This window comes from Nymphalis io, chromosome 16 (genome assembly GCF_905147045.1).
Source record: "Nymphalis io chromosome 16, ilAglIoxx1.1, whole genome shotgun sequence".
In the NCBI taxonomy this organism is placed as follows: domain Eukaryota; kingdom Metazoa; phylum Arthropoda; class Insecta; order Lepidoptera; family Nymphalidae; genus Nymphalis; species Nymphalis io.
In genome coordinates, this window is record NC_065903.1 from 11,610,958 (window position 1) to 11,634,324 (window position 23,367).

At 33.1% G+C, this 23,367-nt stretch overlaps 1 protein-coding gene across 1 annotated transcript; it reads left to right on the forward strand.

Annotated features, from left to right (window-relative positions):
- The first annotated feature begins 10 nt into the window (after window positions 1–10).
- Window positions 11–23,204, forward strand: LOC126774354 (ubiquitin-conjugating enzyme E2 W). Its single transcript, XM_050495842.1, has 6 exons — window positions 11–54; window positions 326–417; window positions 6,593–6,695; window positions 18,660–18,815; window positions 19,498–19,573; window positions 22,034–23,204. Exons 1-6 carry the CDS (start codon window positions 31–33, stop codon window positions 22,045–22,047), a joined length of 465 nt encoding a protein of 154 aa, XP_050351799.1. The 5' UTR covers window positions 11–30; the 3' UTR covers window positions 22,048–23,204.
- The last annotated feature ends 163 nt before the right edge of the window (window positions 23,205–23,367 follow it).

A 23,367-nucleotide genomic window follows, 5' to 3' on the forward strand; every position in this document is an offset into this window, starting at 1 on the left:
ATGGCAACATTAGTCGTCTAAATTTGTACAATGGCGGCTATGTCCCCGTCGGAGGTTTGTAAAGTTAATTAAAAAATACTACGATCAATTTTATAATTCTAAAACATTTTACATTTCAAATACATGTAGCATTTCGTTGCGGCTTGTCTTTAAGTGACATTTACAACTCCTAACTTATGTAAAAATTAATTATACGTAACTGTTGTGACAGTTTTCTTCGTATATTTCTTGTCAGGATCTATATTGTTGTGTTGTTGAAATATATGTTTATTTTTAAAAAACTTTATATTGTTACTGGTAAGTAAGTTTTTTTTTCTTGTTGCAGCGACGTTTGCAAAAAGAACTCATGTCGTTAATGAAGGAACCTCCTCCGGGTGTTACCGTGGACGGAGACCAGGCCAGCCAAAATCTGACATTGTAAGTGACCCATTTTCTTATCATTGATCCGTTATTTCTTGAATATAAGGTGTAATCTAATTTTCTACATAATTAATATGCTCCTCAACATCCTAAATCAGTTACCTTACAACGTTTTTTTTGGCGCCTTAACAAATAAGAACCTTAAAAAATTCCATACGCTGCATTCGTTTTTGACTTGAAATCAAATATAATTATATATTTTTTTAAATAATCCAAACCGTGTTCTAATAGCATACATTTTGAGAAATGTAATTGAAAACAGTAAAGATCTTAAATAATGTATTCTAAGATTTTTCCTTGATGTTTATTGTTGTTAAATTATTACGTTCTATCAATTCATCTTAATACATAATTTCGTCTCAATTACAAATTGATATTCAATAATTAAAAAAAAAGATGACAACATTTATTGCAATCAATTATGTAGTTACAAAAAGAAAAATTAAATAGTAAAAATGAGGGTAATTTCTTTTTTTTTTAAATGTACATAATGCTATAACTAATGTTTATGTGACAAACAATTTACAGCATTTATTTTCGTTATATCTGTTAAATGTTCTTCAATACTTGACATTAAGTTATTTTTTTTTTTGCTTTTGACCGTAACCTAATACGAATTTATAAAAATTTAATATTAAATCGTCAGTATTAAATATTAGGCTAAAAAGATAAGTTGAGCCACATCAATAATCACACCAGAGACTTATTTAGAAATATTATATGGAACTTGCTAGAAATTCAAATAAGAAATAAAATTAATTTTAGTCATATGTTTTTTATTAAAAAATAATTATAATAAGGCAAACTTCTTCAATAAAAAAAATAATCATTTTAATAGGTATAATTGAAGCGAAGCAAAATCATTACTGTACATTAAACTTAACATTTTAAGCAACTGGAATTAGACACAAATCTACTTCCCATGGTTGGCTGCACATTGGCAGTCTATAACTTCTACAATGTCAACGTGACACATTGACTATTTCTATTTCAAGTGTTTTGCTAGCATTCTTTCCACCATTCCATGCGATCATGATTTGTACAGTAGCTATTTTTAATTTTTATTTGTATATATTTAAAACTTTAATGTAATAAAAAATTGTTATTCAGTGTTCAGCCAATCAGGTCATTATTGAAAATATGAGAAAATTTTAAAATATAATAAATATAATATAAATTATCATGTTTAAAAAAAAAAAAATTTTTATACTTTTTTATGATATGTATATTATATATTGATATAGCTTGTCAATAGCTACCAATACTGTTTTGCCTTTGCTTATTTATATAAACATCAAAAATATAAAAAAATAATTAAACCATATATAATTATACCATATTTACTGGTGGTAGGGCTTTGTGCAAGCTCGTCTGGGTAGGTACCACCCACTCATCAGATATTCTACTTTTTATTCGAAATTTGGACATCATATTTCTATATTGACATAATTGCTAATATGTTATATATATATATACATATATATATATATATCTTCTCTAAATATGTAAAGTTAGTATGGAAATAGCTTTTTCAAGTTACAGTTATTATTTAGGTTCTTTTAAAATAAGTGACATGTATTTCAGTTTTTTTTTAATGTGATTTGTAGTTGTTTTTTTTAAATTATTAAAATGTGGAGTGAAAGTTTGTAGAGAAAAAATATACAATTAGTTTTGAGTGACAAGGAAATTTGTTTTTTAATCTATTCATAATGTAAATTCGTAATTCAGCCCTCTGTTAAATATTACAAAATATCGTGTTTAACCTTTTTGAACAAAACAAATACTCCTTGATGTGTATGCTAATGTCGTACCCCTAGGAAAGTGCAAGTAAGGTTGATAAGGGCAGTAGCGGGGAAAGACCTAAATTTTATAATAGTTTGCGAGGCACCCTGCCTAGACTAAATAAAAACGTATTTAGTTATGTCAATAATATCGATTCATGTTGACTAAAATTATACGGCGCGTTCACTGCTTTTAAGTAATGCATAAATCTACGGGGCGTGGGGCCGTAGGCGATGGCCCACGTTGCCTACGCCTTACGCCTCTGGATAAGGGTGTATACTTATAACTTATTTCCTTTGGTAGGTTCACATGTCACTGTATAAATATTTGATAAAACTAGCTTTGGAAAACAAAGTCGGTGCTCATTGCTCAAACAGTTTGAAGCCTATTGTTCAAACTTTGTGTCAGGGTCTGTGTTGTTTTTAAAATCATCAAGATGCGATGGAACGGGACTTTTGCTAGATGTTTGTTAATTTCTTCTTCATGGACAATCTTCCTATTTATTTTGCGTATGATCGTAATTGTGCTTTCTTTTTTCAAACATTTCACAATTACAATTTTATTTCCTCAACGTTGGAATATCATTATTCCATAATCTTTCTAGTTGGGGTTTGAATATTTCGGTCTTAGTGACGACAGTTTTTTAGACAGACCGAAAGTCTTATCGTCCAGTAGTCTCCGTCGTCCAAAAATTGGTGAGCACAGGTATTGGTATGTCTGAAACGGATTCGCTTACATCGTTGTTTAATTTAACTTCAGTTAGCCAATTTTTTTCTTAATACATTAAATTATTCTATTTAATTTAATTCAATAATATGTTACCAACTTAGTTCACATCTGCGTTTTGTCAATAGTCACAGAACGAGAAAAATGAAATTCTTACTCAGCCTTTTGAAATTAACTCTTAAAATATCAACTCGCGTTTTTCTTTTGTTCCTCGCTGTCACCGTCCGGCGGACAGTAGACTTTTTTCTTGAAGAGTTTCAAGTGACTTCATCGAAATTCAACTATCATGATCATGTTTTCAAATACATTTTGATGTTTTAACGCTATCTTCAGTGAGTGAGAGAGATAGTGATGATGATGGACAGCCTACGTGATATTCATTTTTATTTCTTAGATACTCTGCCACTCGGAGCTTTAAACCTGATCAAAATAAATATAATATTAATTATATTTATTGTCTAGCAATAAAAATAATGTACACTTTACAAAATGCACAAGTAGATTCAGAGAGCATATTTGAATCATACAAAAGAATTAAGGCATACAGTATAATGTATCAACGCAGTACATACGGGAATAAGTATCATGAGATAAAACCCTGATTTTAACCGTGCGAAGACGGGAGTTCGTATCAGGTAACTAGTTATTTATATTTAGACATGCATATTCGTTTTGTTGTACTATCCTTGGTAATACTTTCATTTGACTCATGAATAAAATAATAAAGGCTGTTTACACATAACGCCGTGGGTCATTAAAATATATATTTTTTTAACTGCTTAATACTTGGCACAGCGGCGCCAATCCCCAATAAATCAATTTCAATATTGTAGAAAGGATGCAATATGTATGGCGGTATATATAATACGTGCTATGTCAAAATGTATTCTAAATAGCCTGAGAATTATCTCACGGACATATCTCATATGTACGGCTATCGTCATGAACTGGGTCAGTTATTAATGAAAAAAAAAACTTATTTGTTATATTATGAAGATTAATAATTTTAAAATAGTTAATTGTTTACTACGAATCCGATGTATACGGATCAACTGTATGTGCGAGCTAATATTGGCGCAATATAAATAACAAGTTATATTTGGATACTTCGTTCGCGGACTTAAAAATAAGGACGTTTTCACGTCTTATCGTAGGTGAAGGATTTAAATGGCCGCCTGCTACTATATTTATTGTATGTCTATTTGTGTGTGTGTGTTTCGCTTGATATTTGCCAGATAGAACGTCAATGTCACCTGTATTTAGATTCAGAAAATGTTTTGCGGCGAAATAATAAACATACATAATATCCCTTGTACTATGTCAACTTGCTGTTTCCAAATGACGGTGATATACTTCCCGTTTTCAAGTTTTAGTTCCAACTTTCAGTGCACGTACGGACAAACCGGACGCTCTAAACTTTATTATATATATAAATAACATAATCATTAAAAAAAAAGAAGCTTAGCTTAGAAGACAAATGTATCATCATCATATAAATACTTTGAAATTAAGACTATACTTATAAGAGCATTAAATAAAATCTTTTTATTACCGTCACGTGCAATTTTAGTATTTATTTAGTATCAAGTGTTATTGTTTATGTTAAATGTAAATAAGAAGTGATGAAAATAGACGACACCGGTTTGAATAAATGCTAAATAGCCTGAATGAAATAACAAATGTTTTCGTGCATGACGTCAATAAAAGAAAATTAATTTATTTGTTTAGTAATATGGCTAACGTTTAACGTGAATTATTTAGCGGTGTGAATATGTTCTAAAAAGTATTTTTTTTATATTTTCATCGCATTTCGTAATCTATTCTAACATTATAAAGGCGAAAGCAAATGACGGCTAAAATACTGAACCTGATTTTGATGAAAATTAGTATGAAGCAAGCTTGCACCCCGCGAAAGGACATAGGCTTTTTATAACATAACTTCCCCTCCCCCTATATCAACAACTTCCCCAAAGGGGAAGGTAAGGACCAAACGTGCGGGCAAAGCCGAATGATAAACACAGTTATATTTTCATTTAATGTAAATAAACAAGATAACTCATTAGTTATCTTGTTTATTTTCAAATATATAGTAAAGCTATTTAAATAAATATGTCACGTCAATCTTTAATAATAAAATGTATATTTTTTTTATTAAAAATGTATATTATACATGGTGGTAGGTTTTTAAGAGTCAGTCAATGTAACTAGAGGCACAAGGGACATTGCATCTTGATCGATGTAAGGAATTGTTAATATTTCTTACAGCGCCAATGTCTATAGGTACGGTTACCATTTACGACCATAGCAGATGCCTCTCCGCCTGTTTTATGAAAAAAAAAAATCTTTGTTTTTTCAAATATGAATATTTAATATGAAGACATAGCCAAACAATGTCTATTGCAGAATTGTATCACGCGAACAACGTTGGAAATGATTCTTCACTTCATTGAACTCTTTTAATGACGTGCCTCTTTATTTTTCTATTGATCTGAGGTCGCGTATAACAAGCGATATTATTGAAACTGTTTATGCATCGTTTATATTGACTTCGTTTTTTTTAGGTCCTCCCATGTGAATTTGTATTTTAATACTTCGTTATAATCTATGTTTTATCTTCTATCATAATATTTACCTTTGGATTTTCACGATAAAATGTATATTAATGTGAATTTTAAAACTCTGTAGGTGTATATGTACGTGTTCTTTGATTCATCTATCTGCTCAAGCCTAAAGTAATTTGACATGTAATGTGATGAAAATGTATTTTGTATAAATTTTTTTTTTATACTTGTCCATTTGGGTATTTCAGCCCCATCATACCTTAACCAATTCAATACACATTCTAAAAAAAAACCCGCTGAGTTTCTTTCGCCGGTTCTTCTCAGGTCTGAGGTGTTTATTTCCGAACCGGTGGTAGATTTATGACAATCAATAAGTAAGTGTAACGCTTCTATATTGAATAAAGATTTTTGACTTTGACAACAAATCGTTCATAAAAAAGGATAAAGATAGTCACTAACGAGAAGAAGCTACCAAATCATATATGGCTTCAGCTTCTGAAGTTGAAAACAGAATTCTTTGCGCAGCGTATACTCCATTTTACATCTAGTAACTTTTTTTATGTAAGAGGAGGCAAACGAGCACGAAGCTCATCCGAATGGCTCAACAAATTTTTTGTGATTTTTTTAATAACTGTCTTAAATGTTATAACCAGCTACCCGTCCTGTCTAGAAAGGTCTTCAAAGTACGTTTATGTCGTAATACGTATAACTCTGTTTCGACTTTAGTCGACATGATTTTATCCGACATCTTCAACAATAACCGTTATATTTCAGCCAATTTACTCGAAACTTTAATTAATTATACTTCTAAACACTTATACACCAACGAACAGAATGATTTATGAGGAACTCGTGAATCACTCATTTGTGAAGAGTGTTCATTGGTGAAAACCGTATAAAAAATCATTCGGTTGTTGTTGATTTTATCGCTTTAGGACAGAGGCAACGGAGAGACATTTTTTAATAATATTACTTAGTGATACTTATTTTTTAAGTAAAACCTACGCAACGAAGTTTTCTGAGTTCTAAAGTCAAATTTGAGTGCAACGATGTTACAGATAACGTTTAGTTGTTTTTTTTTCTAATAAGTTTTTTTATTTCAGGTGGACAGTTCACATGGAAGGAGTGCCGGGCACGTTGTATGAGGGTGAAAAATTCGTACTTCAATTCAAATTTACAAATAAATATCCATTCGATTCTCCAGAGGTAATATATATTTTTTTATCTTCACAAATCTTAAGAATCAGGTTTCGTAAGTGTTAATCGGATATTAATATCATGCATTAGGCTGAAAAGGTTCATTCTTTCACACTGATGCTGTCGCACGCATTATTCTTGCTACATTATGAACTGATAAGGACAAGTACATACAAATTGTTTAAGAAAGAATGAGACATAATTTTGCTACCTATATAAATTTAAATGGTCGGTGTACTTAAGAATATATTCATATAACTTTTGGGATCTGTTTGTTACTATATAAAAGACAGACTTAATATTTAACATATCCGATATAGAAGTATAACATTTCTTTGTAATTAGTGTAATGTATATAACATTAAATATGTTAATTGACAATCATGTTGTTTTTAATAGGTACGTTTTTATCAATAATACTACGCAATTTGATGTTACGTTTATACCAAACTGATTATATTACCTTTTTTTTATATTAATAATCGTAAACATATAATCATTAGTAAAATACCTACACGAAAGCACAAAAACCGGTTTAGTATTATAAATGAAGGCGTCGCGTTGTAAACTTATATTCAGAGTCGTCCTCTTAAAATATGTATTCCAGAATATGATATGATTACTATAATAGTTGAAAGCCGTATTTCTATTTCCTATGTCAAGTGTTTTGATGTTTTTTTTATAATATGGGGAGTGGAGGGACAGGTAAACCAGGATCGTAATTGGTCACCTAGTTGTAAGAAATGGGTAATATTTCTTACAGCACCAATCTCAATGGGCGGTGGTGACCTCTTACAAGCGGTCCGTTTGCCTACCTATATTGCAAAAATATATTTTTTTTTTGAAGATCGCGTGCATTGATTACTTGATTTGGAAATTAAGTTAAATGCCCTGAATTACGTCTCCCAATCGAATTTAGATATAAAACGTGAGTTATTATTGAAGATTGCGTTCTTAGTATTAAAGATTAACATCACTAACACATGATTACTATTTGAGGCTGAATCGTGCATTAAAATGAGCTTAAATAAACGGTTCGACCTGGATCAATAGAAGGCGTTTCCCACTTTATATACTTTACGTGTCCGAAAGAACAAACTCGAAACTCGCCGCAGAACGATGACACATTGACTTTAATTACATAGTACACTTGTATAAATTTAAAAAAATAATTAAGATCATTTATACAACAATTTTATATGTATAAAAATGACTGCCTCGTTGGTATAGTGGCTCGATGTAAGGCCGCAGACCCGGAGGTCCTGGGTTCGATTACCAAGTCGGGCCAATAAAAAGTTATTGGGTTTTTCTGTCAGGAAATTCTCAGTAACACTTCGGAGTCTGGAAGTTGGAAGTGTTTACACTCCCGTGTCTCGGAAAGCACGTAAAGCCGTTGATCCTGCGCCTGAACTCTTTCCGGTCCTGTCGGATTGCCGTCTCGTTGGATTATGAGAGATAGAGAATAGAATATATAGAGTGCACCTGTGTTTGCGCACACACTTGTGCTTTATAATATATCCTGCGTAGTTGGCTCATCCCTCTTGAGAGTGGCCGCCGTGGTCGAAATAGGTTTGGAGGACACTATTATTATTTATAAAAACAGACTTGTTAAATTATTATAAATTATTGTCGAATCCTGGCATCATGTTTTGTATGAACTCTGGTCGCACCCTTCGCGACGTGTTAGTGGCTTTTACTTAACCTGCATATTTAAATAAGCATAACTCTGAACGTACTAAAATTTTAAACTTGGACCCATAGTAACTTTTGTTCAATTATAAAATACCTATTCAACGATGTATTATACGATATAATATATGTCATATTGTATTGAAAGGTATTGTATCAGTGATAAAATAAAACTTAAGAACTTTTTGTAAATAATATCATCGTGATACAATTATGACAATCGTGAAGCAAGTTTCTCTCGACTTGAAAGCCCCGGGTAACGAGACTATTAAATCTCGCAAACGACCCGATGAAACTCGATGCATACCGACTTCCTACCTATCTATTTCTCATAGTCAATGAGTGATATTTTTAAATTTTAATAAATAATCGTTGCAATAATTAATTACCTTTATTTCTGTACTGGTGGTAGAGCTTTGTGCAAGCTCGTCTGGGTAGGTACCACCCACTCGTCAGATATTCTACCGCAAAACAGCAGTACTTGTTATTGTTGTGTTCCGGTTTGAGCCAGTGTAATTACAGGCACAAGGGACATAAAATCTTTGTTCCCAAGGTTGGTGGCGCATTGGCTATGTAAGCGATGGTTGACATTTCTTACAATGCCAATGTCTAAAGGCGTTTGGTGACCACTTACCATCAGGTGGCCCATATGTTCGTCCGCCTTCCTATTCTATAAAAAAAAAAATTTTATTAAAGTAACAGAGACTCAATTAAAAAAAACGGTTTTAACTTACTAAGTATACTTCTAAACCCGAAACTTTACAGCAGCGGTTTATAAAAACATACAATCTAGTCTGCTAGCGATCATGTGTAGGATTTTGTTGGAGCTGGCCCGCATCCGAATCAAAAATGATATTAAATTTGATGATATCGAAAATGAAAAACAATAATGAATATTAATGTATTGTGTTATCTTATAAAACACGTATAATTAAGGTCACACCTTGGGTATTGTTTTTTAAAGCAATTAAGATAAAATCAAACGAACATAAATAAGAACACTCTTAGAATATTGTATTAACAGCTAGATTTATTCGAACATACCTAATTAACTCGTGTTAGTCTAATTCACTTCGGACAAAAACCATCAGCATTGCTACACATTTTATGCATATTTCTATTCAAATTTACGCACTGTCATTGTAAGTTATACGTACATACATGCTTAATGACATTTCGTAATGTCCCACTGCTGGGCTGCAACTCGTTCGAATGCGATTTGGTACACTTGCGACTGGAAGGCTGAGCACGGTATGAATAATTAATCCAATGAATGAATACTAATAACCACTATGCTCGAATTAACTTTTCGTTTGTATAAAATTAGGAATTTCAATGGCTCTCGTCTTAAAGTATTATATTATGATTTGTATATAATATAACCGTAACCGCCTGTGAATGTCCCACTGCTGGGCTAAAGGCCTCCTCTCCTCTTTTTGAGGTGCGGGTTGAATGCGGATTGGTGGAATACACATGTGGCAGAATTTCAGTGAAATTAGACACATGTAGGTTTCCTCGCGATGGTTTCCTTCACCGTAAAGCACGAGATGAATTATAATCACAAATTAAGCACATGAAAATTCAGTGGTGCTTGCCCGGGCTTGAACCCACGATCATCGGTTAAGATTCACGCGTTCTTACCGCTGGGCCATCTCGGCTCATAATGTATAATATATAAGATTAAAACAAGTATAGTTTACAGGTTAATCTTTAATATTAATTAATCTAATACTATACTACTAGAATACTAGACTAGTTTACATAAATATTACGAACGTGACCGAAAATAATTATAAAATCTGGGTCCAAGAGAAATAAAAAATTAAAATTTTACGTTCAATTTTTTTTTAGTGATAATAAGCCACGTATTTTTTTAGAACGAACCCTGATTAGAGAATGCTCATGTAAGTTAAAAGCATACGTGTTATGAGACATAATCCGATTATAACAATGAGAATAGATGATGACCGCCCGCCCGTCCTAACAAATAAATACACGTGTAATGTTTACACGTCAACATTTGTACATATGTGTATATTGTACATGTATTTATTTAAAAAAAGGTTTTATTTTATAGTATAGGAAGGCGGGCGAGCATATGGGCCACCTGATGTCAAGTGACCCATAGAAATTGTAAGAAATGTTAGCTTACATCACCAATGTGCCACCAATCTCGGGAACTAAGATGTTATATCCGTTGTGCCTATAATTATACTGGCTCACTCATCCTCCAAACCGAAACACAACAATACCAAGTACTGCTGTTTTGTGGTAGAATATCTGATGAGTGGGTGCTACCTACCCAGACGAACTTGCGCAAAGCTCTACCACCAGTAAAAAAATTGATTGCAGTTGGGTGTATATTTGAGATATTTTTAATAAATGTGACGCATGATAATTGATGATCTTCATACAATTGTTATGAAAAAAAGAGTTGTTACAGCAAGTGACATTCGTATGCACATAATGACGTTGCGGACTTTTTCTTGACATTCAAGACATTTAAAAAAAAAAACTTCATGTAATTATTTAAGAAGCACTTCCAAATTATCAATTAAGATTCCCGGCATCTATTCTTTTGATTCTATATCTATCTATACAAATGAAATTTCTGTCCGTTACCGTAACATCCGAGGTTACCAAAACAAAAAAAAAAAAATTCTTTTTAATTTACCGGTGCTATCTAATAATTTAAATATTTGGATTGTGTATAATTCAAATAAGCATTATGTACGTTATAATGGCAGATTTTAAGGGATATGCGTTACAAACTCAATTCCAGACTAACGAACACTTTTGCTAGACAATACATATATCGACTACATACTTATAATTCAATTTATATCATTACGAAGTGTGAGTCAATAGTGAGCAATTAGTTTAAATAAATTAATATTTCTATTTCTATACTCAATTAGTAGTATTACGTAGGGCGTCTTCCTCATTGGTTGCGTTGTTACATCTAGCATTCAAAGCGTGCTTCATTATATTGTCAATTCCTGATTACAGACAACCAACGTCAGAGATGTCACTTGTAATCATAGACCGATGAATGCAATAGAAACGGCATGTGCGCCAGTTCTTTGACCTGAATAATTTTATAACTATCGCGCCGTTTTATTTATCTAGTGATTTTAACAATATTGAATATGAAATAATATAACATTAAGATGGAATGTTTTTTATATTAACTTCGATTTGAATTCGTTATAATATTACAATGTTGATCTAAGTAATGGGCAATTTATACGAATTTTATTTAATTTATATAAATAACAATGAAATTAATACTACGCCCCCTCCTCTTCCCTAGAAGACAAAATTGTGCCGTTTTGACTTATGTAATTTATTGTGAAATAATATTTTGATATAGAACGCTGAATAGGTCTTTGTATAATCCAGGTGGGTAACACCCACTCGTCAATTATTCTAATGTCTAACATGAATACTACATAAGAGCGTTTGGCTCTTAAAAAGGAATGTAATATTTTGATCATCTGCTCGGTGGATTTTGACTGCTTGAAAGTCCAAATGTGTCATGTCTCATATTATGAAAAAATATTACGCGTTTCGCTTTCTAAAATTAATTAATACTAAAAACATTTTTGACAAAAGTTTTCATAAACAAAATTCCCTGTCTTCTATTCAAAATGCTGTTCGATCGTTATTTCATTCGAGACGAATTGGCAGGAATCAGATCATCGTTCCTGCCAAGAAAAAAAAGCCGAGATGGCCCAGTGGTAACAACGCGTGAGTCTTAACCGATGATCGTGGGTTCAAGCCCGGGCAAGCACCACTTAATTTTCATGTGCTTAATTTATGATTATAATTCATCTCGTGGTTTACGGTGAAGGAAAACATAGTGAGGAAACCTGCATATGTCTAATTTCACTGAAATTCTGCAATATTTGTATTCCACCAACCCGCATTGGAGCAGCGTGGTGGAATAAGTTCCAAACCTTCTCCTCAAAATGAGGCCTTTAGCCCAGCAGTGGGACATTCACAGGCTGTTACGGTTACGGCAGATCATGATTACCATAAAAATGCATTAACGTTGGAACTGTACCAAAAAGTTTAATTTCAACTCAGTAGGATATGAGGAAGTGTTTTTAAATTCAGCTGGCAAGATTTGACGTTAACAAATTAACAGTTTACAAGTTAAATGATGGGCTGGTAAAAAAATACCCTTGATGCTATTTCTAAATTATACATTATTCTATGTTGAATATGACTAACAAACTTAATTAAGTAGTAAGGTATCGTTATAACCTTCAATGTTCTCTCACATTTCAGTACATCTGTATAAAAAATACGTATTTTTAATTCCACAGTAATACTCTTAAGCGCTTTAGGGCTTAAGTTTTAGTAAACTGGTATCGTTCAATTAAAGCGGTTTATTCTAAAGCAATGTTGAGATGAATCTAAATTTACATAAAAATATACTTTATTAAAGTAGGCTCTTACAAGCACTGTTGTATTGTAATTTTTCAAGATTAATTTCAATGTAAATTAACTCATAAACCGTCAAGAAACTCAGGCGTTACTCTTTTATATATTTGCAGGCTTCCAAAGCCGTTTGATATTTGAGACCATAAATCCTAAGCGGTTACAGTAAAATTATATTATTTTTAGCTAGGCGAGGCCCCTAGGCCGACCGGCTCCTAGATCAGTGCCTTGCAGGCCTAGGCATAAATCCGGGGCTGCTTATGTCGATATATTTTATACGTAATAGTCGCTATTTTTTCGCATTCGCACTATGTCAGTATTTATTTATTACGATATAGCACATTGGTTACAATAACTGAACCCTTACCAACGATTATGGGTTCAGATACGGTCAAGTGCCACTAAGTATTCATGAGACCTTATATTGCGTTTATAATTGATACCTTGCGAGGTGACTGCATTTGTCAGATGAAATTACGTCATATGTGTATTCACCAAGCCGTATCTGAAGAGCTTGATGGAATAAGTACATAATTTACTCCTCGAGAGGAGGAGAGGGCTTTTCCACTGCTGGGCAATGCCTAACTTTAATTTATATTTATTGAGTATTAAATATGATATATTCGTGCGTAACTAACTATATTGCTGTACGGTGACATCCGAACCAAATTTAATTACATAGTATGTTCATCGCTACATTATTAAAATTACATCATAATATTATAATATCTATGACGTCAACGACTATTGAACATGACATTTAAAACTTGCATATTACAATAACATAAAGAAGCAATTCCCAGTCGAACGCAAGATATTGTTAAAATAAATAATAAACAAACGCCATACAATCGATAACGTACACCCAGGAGACAAACAAATACATGTACTTAATGGGTAATTGACATCGAGACGAATGGCAAGGGAGCTAATAACTGCTCGACTACTGTTTTTAATAATTTGTAAATTGTTTTTTTTTATAATAAATATTCTGGGACATTATTCACACACGGCCATCTGATCCCAAACTAAGCAGAGCTTGTACTATGGTAACCAGACAACTGACGTATACTATTTTTCTTTTGTAAATACATACTTATATAGATAATTACACCAAGACATGACAAACAGACATGTTCAAGCACACAAATGTCTGTCCTATCGGTGGGAATCGAACCCACAACCTTCGGCGTGAAAGGCAAGTATCTATTAACCACATCAACCGACCCTTTAAGTTAAGTAAAAAACAGAGTAACAACTCTGTTTTTTTTTAAATAGTTAAATCGTTTTGGCACCTTGGTCTCTGGAATTGTGCCCGAATATGCAAGAATGCATTACATACCTTATACATATTTCATTGATTGTAATCGTCAACAAGAGATGTTAGTCTTTACAATTAGTAGTTATATGTAAATTGATTTTCATGGCTTCAATTCAAAGTACTGTATGCTATGTGAAATAGATACAATGTTAAATTATTGTTTATAAGATGTCCCGTGACTTCGCCCGCGTTTTATTCGGTTATTCAATAAGCCTATGTTACTTGAAGATAACGTCGCTTTCTAATTGCGAAAGGATTATTATAATCGGTTCTATAGTTTAGGAGTTTATTACAATCAAATCTTTTCTCTTAATGCTATTAGGATATATTGCAAATTACGAGACGAGATTAAAAAAAAAAGTTAAACGATTATATGTAGTATATCAGTTGTCTGGTCTCCATAGTTCAAGCTATACTTAGTTTAGGATCAGGTGGCCGTGAGTGAATAATATCCCAGGATATTATTATTATTCATACATGACTACCACTTAATTCGCGTCCGATTTCTTATTCCCTTAAGTCATGTTATTTTTATTGCTATCAGTCTGACTCCCAGGCTCCCTCAATGGTTATTACATGACGTTCGATTCCATTGTGAGGTAAAAAAACTGCATGTCGCATCTATACGATACGGCTAATAATAATAATGTCCTCCAGACCGATTTCGGCCACGGCGGCCAATCTCAAGAGAGATTAGCCAATTACGCAGCAGATATTACAGTGCACAAGTGTGTGCTCAAACACAGGTTCACTCTCTATTTCCTAACTCTCATAATCCGTCGGGACGGCAATCCGACACGACCGAAAAGATTTCAGGCGCAGGACCAACGGCTTTACGTGCTTTCCGAGGCACGGGAGTGTACACACTTTCAACTACGTCCAACATTGAGAGATAATATATCCTATCCATTCAAGAGATAATAATGTAACTGTTTGACAATTTTTTATCGACGATGAATAAGGCAATTATTCACCTTTATAAAAATATATGTAACACAAGTGAGCACTGCTGTTTTAATATATAGTGGAGGCAGGACAACATCTGCGTTGTTATATATACGCGTATATGTTTTTTTTTTATTTTTTTTTATATTCGCCGGGAGGGCAAATGACTCTACTCCACCTGATGGTAAGTGGTAGTAGAGTCCAAACGCGACGACGGCCAGTACAGACGGGAAAAACGTTCTGCACTAGCCGCCTTCGCCTTGCCGGCCCGCAAGATGCCTCTTCACGCCTCGTTTATAATTCAATACAAATTTAAAAGGATTTACTGGTGGTAGAATTTGGTGCAAGTCCGTCTGGGTAGGTACCCCACTTATCAGATATTCTACCGACAACCAGCAATACTTAGTATTGTTGCTTTCCGGCTTGAAAGGTGAATGAGCCAGTGTAAATAGAGGCACAAAAAACATAACATCTTAGTTCTCAAGGTTGGTTGCCCATTGGTGATGTAAGCGACGGTTAACATTTCTTACAATGCCAGTCTATGGACGTTGGTGATCACTTACCATCAAATGGCCTATATGCACGTCCACTATACTATAATTTTTTTTTTGACTATTTGTAATATTGAAATTATATCGCCAATGCGCCACCAATCTTACGTACTAACATGTTATGTCCATATTGCTTGCAGTACCACTGGCTCATTTTATATAAAAAAAAAATTAAACTCGGAAATCAGCTATTGTAATACTGATTAATGAAGTTCCGCCTATTCAAAAGGCCGTCCGTTGTTTTTAAATCAGATTATGTATATACAATGTCAGATTAACAGCCTCGGGTTTGTACAGAGTTGTTCTAATTATTTGCAATGTACATGGTAATTACGATAGCTGATATTTTATTTTAAATAATATAACGTAGTAATATGTTTACAAAGTATAGTATCAACTATATTTAACAACACTTTATTTCTCACGTGGGCACTAGATTATGGTAGCCATCACATTTGAGTATACGTATGGCTTATATAGTTTGAGATATACGTAATACATACTTTTTTTAACGATAGAAAAGCAGATTACGCGTTTCCCCCACGGGAACAGGGGGGATTATGTGAGTTTCGCCGGTGGCGCCGAGTGCGCCCCGAACATCGAATACCCACTAAAAAACCAGCGGTACCCTTTCCGTCTTAACGAGAAGCGCCACGGGATCGCTTGCGTTACCATGACGCTTACATGTTACATACTTAGAATAACTTTTATAAGAATAATTGTAGTAATGTAGTCGCGTGTAAATTAATACTTGGTGGCAGAACTTTGTGCTCGCTTATGTAAGTACATATACAAAAGGTATCATCATTACATATTCTACCGCCAAACAGCAATATACAGTATTGTTGTATTCCGGTTCGAAGTGTGAATGAGCCAGTGTAACTACAGGCACAAGGGATATAATATCTTAGTTTCCAATGTAGATGGCGCGTTGGCGATGTAAGAAATAGTTAATATTTCTTACAGGTGCAATGTCTATGGACGGTTGTGACGACATACCACTGAGTAGCCCATGCCCGTCCTCCTGCATATTTTATAAAAAAGAGCAAGAAAGAAACAGTTTATAATTGTGAGCAAGTCTTCTGGCCTTTGAGATGGTTTAAAGCTTCTTGCACAACGTTCCACGCGGCTCCAAGGTGTTTTGAAACATGCACATGTGTCAGATATTCATCCGCCACGTGCAGTTATCTTCAGGCGTCCACACGATGTTTTCTTACACCGCCAAGCATGAGACGAATAATATTATATTGCTCTAATTAAAATGTTTCACCTCCAACTTCAAGACATAACAAGCAATGATTTATTCGCTTAATAGTTTTTTTTTTTATATTGTAACAATGATAGATGTAAGACAATAATCATAATTTAACTCCATTAATTCAAGGCTGTATTGAGTGAACGAGCGAATGGAACTGAACGAACTTTGTACACTGACTTTATCAATCAAATACATTATAATAGACACGAAAACTGTACTACGAACGAACGAATACCTCGTTTGGCGCAGTGCCCTTAAATTGCGTTAATGGGCACGATTACTTCTTGGTTCCAATGAATTTTATAGGTCAGTTTTTTATAGAATAGGTAAGCGGACAGTCGAATGGCCCACCTGATGGTAATTGGTCACCACCACGAAAAGACATTCGTATTGTTAGAAATGTGAAACACCCTTACATCGCCAATACGCTACCAAACTTGGGAACTAATATGTTATGTCCCTCGTGCCTGTAGTTACACTGGCTCACTCACATTTTAAACCGGAACACTAAAATACTGCTCTTTTTGCGATAGAATGTCTGATAAGTATGTGATTCCTATTATTTTTATCGCTGGAAAAACGCTTCACGCGTTTCCTCCACGGGAACAGTAAACATATCCTCCGGTATGTGGACAGAATCGGAATACCCGCTAAAAACCCAGCGGTACCCTTTCCGTCTTAACGACGAGCGCCACGGGATCGCTTTCGCATGCTAAAGTTTGTGATACCTACCCAGACGATCTGGCTCATATTTCTACCAACAAGTAAATGTGATTGCACTATAATTATCAAATAAACAACTTTGCAGTATGTTGTCCTAAAGTACGCATTGTTCGTTAATATTTTAACAACCTTTCGTGTAAGATTTAATTAGCGTTAAGCAAACTTACCAACCACGTCATGCAAGTGCAACTTCAATTTGGTGTATAACCTATATGAACATGTCTAAACTTAACATTATTTATTTGTATTTACTTTTTAACTACGACGTTTTAAAATTCCTTATCAATCAACCACAAAATGTATTTATTTATTATAAAACAAATTCCTCTCGCCGCTTATGTCTGTATGAACGCGATAAACTCGAAAACAACCGAACGGATCTTCATACGGTTTTCATCAATGAATGGAGTAATTGATGAGAACGGTTTAGATGTATAATTTTTTCATGTATAGCTTAAAAATTTTGGTAAAAATCATGCAGACTTGAGCTTTACTGGCTTGCAACTCTTAAACCAACCGCAAAACCGGGCGAGTAGCCAGTTTAATCATAATAATAATAATTGCCATTTAAATTATTCATAAGACAATTATATAACATACATCCATAAAAATACTATGAATACACAATGTTGTACGATTGTTCGTAATAAAACAACAAAATTTAGCTCACCGTGGAGATGGCGGTTCTCTAAGGCAGAAATTCGCATTTTTTTTTTGTTGCGGCACACTTTTAACGATTTCAAGTTTCGGCGGCACACAGAAAAATATAAGTTTAAAAAATTTTTTACTTACTTTTAAAAGGATTTTTCTTTTTAAATCATATAATTTAATAATATTAACATAATTATATATCTAAAAAAGTGGCGGCACATTTTTAGAATTTCGCATCGCACAGAAGTGCCGCGGCACAGTGATTGAAAATCACTGCTCTTAGGTGTAATATGTTGGCTTTGTCAATGAATTTGAACTGTCCACGATATTAAAGTTTTAATTTACATATTTATATAAACAGAATCATCAGAACGTTAATTGTTCACCAGGTAACATTCATTGGTAACAACATCCCGATACATCCTCATGTGTATTCAAACGGCCACATCTGCCTCTCGATACTAACGGACGACTGGTCACCGGCGCTCTCCGTGCAATCCGTCTGTCTATCAATAGTATCCATGCTTAGTAGCTGTAAAGAGAAGGTTAGTACAAACATTGGATATATTTTTTTTATAGAATAGGAAGCAATACGAGCATATTGGCCACCTGATGGTAAGTGGTCATTAACGCCGATAGACATTGGCATTGTAAGAAATGTTAACCATCGCTTACATCACCAATGCGCCACCAACCTAGGGAACTAAGATGTTATGTCCCTTGTGCCTGTAATTACACTGGCTCACTCACATTTCAAACCGGAACACAACAATACCAAGTACTGCTATTTTGCGGTTGAATATCTGATGAGTGGGTGGTACCTACCCAGACGAGTTTGCACAAAGCCCTACCACCAGGATATACAAATTCAAAACAAAGATGCTATTGCTTATTCCAATGGTAATACAAGTAAAGATAAATAAACCTTATATATACGTATTCCATGTGAACTTTACTAAATATATCAACTTTAGTTTTACTTCTAAAGTTTCGAAAACAACTTCGCCGACACCGACATACAAGACGCCATTTTTTCTTGCGAATACATAATGAATGCCATAGAATATTTACGATCTTGAACAATGATATTAATGTTAATTCTGATTCAAACTTGTGTATATAACGATTCATTTACGATTTATGTATTTCAAATAATTTATATTCAACGAATATATGTACATTGAATTCTATATATATTATTTTAATGATGTATTCCATACCTTTCAGAAACGGCCACCGGATAATTCTTTTTACGTGAAAACATGCAACAAAAACCCTAAGAAAACGAAATGGTGGTACCACGGTATGTAAACACTTTTTTTTAATATCCGTGGTATTCGTCGAGCTAGCTTAACAACTAGTTCTGTAATTAGTATGTCGTTCAGTAAGTATAAACGTACAGTACAGTAACGGCCTGTGAATGTCCCACTGCTGGGCTAAGGCCTCATGTCCCTTTTTGAGGAAACGGTATGGAGATTATTCCACCACGCTGCTCCAATGCGGGTTGGTGGAATACACATGTGGCAGAATTTCAATGAAATTAGACACATGCAGGTTTCCTCACGATGTTTTCCTTCACCGTATAGCACGAGATAAATTTTAAACACAAATTAAGCACATGAAAATTCAATGTTGCTTGCCCGGGTTTAACCCCACGATCATCGATTAAGATTGACGCGTTTTTACTAGGCCGTCTCGGTTGAGTATAAACTATTTGACGTCACGGATAGTTATTCAAACCGTGAAGTATATATATATATATATATATATATATATATTACATAATATGTAATATAACCTAGTACAGAGGTCCTTGAAACTTCTTGTTATGATATTTGTTACAAATAAAAGTATTTTTCGTTTTCATATAACTATAACACAATAATAATAATTATCGCTATGATTTTTTTTATTTATACTGATGACAAAAAACTGCATGGTGCAAAAGACGAGATAGGAGTTAACGCCATAATCAAGGCATTCGCTGCCGGTCTATCTTAATGCAGAAAATCGTTATATGCGAACGAAATACGAATTATATAAGTAGGCGTAAAGTTCTATGACCTGCCTTATCTTATCAAAACATTTAAGATATATACAGATATTTTTATTGGACGTTAAAGATAAAACATCTGAAATTTATATGTTATTTTAAATATCATTTTTTATAAGCGTGCATCAGAATGACTGTACAAAGTGACGGATTCGCTTTAAAATACTACCAGCATTTAGTACGATTTGGTGGTTTAAATATTTTGTATTTAAATGTTTAGGAAAAAAATTAATTTTTAAAATTACTGGTCGTTCTGACCTCAAGATGACCGGACATTTATAATTTTCGCTTAAGGGCTCCGTATTGTTTTTATTGTGTATTGCATTTGTTTTTACACAATAATTTAGTACCTATTTGGTACCCAAACATACATTTTTTCAGATCACTAAGTCAAAAAATAAAGATTATATTCGCGAAAAAAGAATATCGTATTAGTATCTTCACAATGGTTTCCTTTATCTCTGCGCATAAGATGAATTACAAACATATGAAAATTGATTATTGTTTGTCCGCATTCGAAATTCAAATACACAAACTTCGTTTAAATTAAATATCCTAAGATTCTTTCAACTTGTCTACATGAATTTCAACTGTACTGTATATAAATTTCTAATGCAAGTTAACCTTTACGAAAGGTCAAGTTAAAAATAAAATACTTCCAACATAAATACTTAGTTATTTAATAATATTACAACGATAATAAATCTAAACAAAATATAAAATTGAAATGTCGTATTGTAAATTCAAAATATTTTGTAAGTTAATTTTAATTTTTTTTTTTTTCAATTTACTAAAAACCATTATTTTCGCCCTAGATAGTCTTAAAAACTGGTCAAAAACACAATTAATATACAAATACCGTTAACTTTTTACTACATCAAAATTGGTTTAGTCAAATCAGTTCAAAATTACGACACTTTAAAGTTTACGTACATAATCATATTGTTTAACGCTAATTTAGACATATTAGTAGGAAATTACTAGGTCTTTGTGCAAGCCCGTCTGGGTAGGTACCACCCACTCAGCAGCAATTGTTGCGTTTGAAGGGTGAGTGAGCCATATAATATCTCCTGCGTAGTTTGCTAATCTCTCTTGAGATTGGCCGCCGTGGCCGAAATCGGTCTGGAGGACATTATTACATAGAAATATAATCAATTCAAACTATTTCTTGAACGTGGTTTGGAATGTAAACAGCGTTGTTTTGTTTCTGTTTATATTCTAATGTTATAATAATAATTTAACGCCTAGTTAAATATTAAACCAAAGTTTAATTCAACTTAAAATTCACGAATACAGCTCCTTGGCATTATATGAATGCGTAATATTTCTTACAATGCATTTGTCTGTGGTCAGAGGTGAGGTGTAACATATTATGCTTCCCCTTTTATTATCAATGGTGTCTATGCGTCCTGGTAGCGTTGTTATTCTATTAATAAAATCCCGCAAATGTTTTTTATTACCAATTATTAATAATTATAATAATATTATTTAAATGATAAATCATAGAATTACTATTTGTTGTATTGATTTTCTACAGTTTTAAATTTAATGTATAAAATTAATGAAAAAGAGAAACTTCTCACTTTTTTGGCTAATTTTCTGAGTAAAGTCGACAATCGGAAACCATGGTAGCTTATAACTTTGTAAAACTAATTCGTTTGTAAGTTTGTAACTGCTTGATTATTATAACTTTTTCTTTTGTATTTCCAGATGACTCAGTTTAACAGCGCGTCGCGGCTATATCGAGCACGGACGATAAATCTAATAATGTGATAAGTGTTATATCGATGATAAAAATATGTATATACGAGTGAGTGCCGCGGCTTAGACAATGGTGCGAAATTGGATCAGCTGTGTGATGTTTATTGTGCTAGTGTGCTGCCCTCTATCGATTTATTATCTGCGTTTATTTTATCTGTGCAAGCTTATGTCATAGACAAACGTTTATTTCATCGTTTCACGTTAATCACTTGTATTGATACGACCTAAGAAAGATGGGCAATTAAGGTAAATATATCTATCGTTTTTTCCTTCATGTGCTGTTTCAATTATTAAGAGTAGGACATATATATGTTTATTGCAAAACAATTAGTTATAAAAAATGTCATTCGATAGACTGCGAGATTTTATACCATAGGTTCGAAAAACAAAATGTTAGCTTTTAAAGACATATTTTTTAAGTCATTCATACCATAATAAAACAAAAATCTATATTCATTTCAACATTTGATAAAGGATACTATTACATATTTTTCTTATTTGTATATTTTTTCAATTGGCCAAAATGTACCCGTCAAGTCTAGGTAGAGCAAACTAAGATGATGTTTAAAAAACAATTGCAGCTCGGAATGTTTCATGAAAACGTTTAATAAGAAAAGAAAACAACCTTAAAGCCGATACAAAAACTAACGGCTCGGTAAAAAGCGTGTCCCATTAACACTATTAATTAACCAAAGAATGATGAGTGTAATAAATTATGAGACAAACAAGTATTATTCATTCGTTCATACACCAATCGACTCTCAATATCACTTTCACTGCATTCAATATTCTGAGGTATTGTACATTAGAGGCCAATTTAACATAAACCATAAACAATCCTAAAATATTCACGCACTGCGACTTTTTATTATTTTTTAATCTGTCACTCGAAACTAAATTAATTAATAATCTGTATTGTAAAAGACAAATATGTTATATAATATTGAGATAAAATAAATTGTCTATAATTTTGATGTTAAATAAAAACTATTAAAACATATTATGCTATATTATAATTATCGATATCGCTAAATAGCGAAACCAAGCCGAGTAGTTATGAAGTAGTTTGATGGAATAACAAATTATTGAAGCGTGTGAATAAATTATTAGCCTGCTACTATTCTTGTTTTATTATTTTGATAATAAAGGCCCTTATTACTCTGACGCAATTATAGCATGGTTCTAATATATGCGTTATGAATAACCTGACCATATAATGATATACGCTTTTTTTATCAGAACGCAACAAGAACGATATTAATTTATGTCTATGGTATTGTTTA

Coding starts and splice junctions, on each gene's coding strand:
- LOC126774354 (XM_050495842.1), top strand. CDS start 31: ATGGCGGCTATGTCCCCGTCGGAG. Junction 55..325: donor CGGCTATGTCCCCGTCGGAG/GTTTGTAAAGTT, acceptor TTCTTGTTGCAG/CGACGTTTGCAAAAAGAACT. Junction 18,816..19,497: donor TTAGTAGCTGTAAAGAGAAG/GTTAGTACAAAC, acceptor CATACCTTTCAG/AAACGGCCACCGGATAATTC.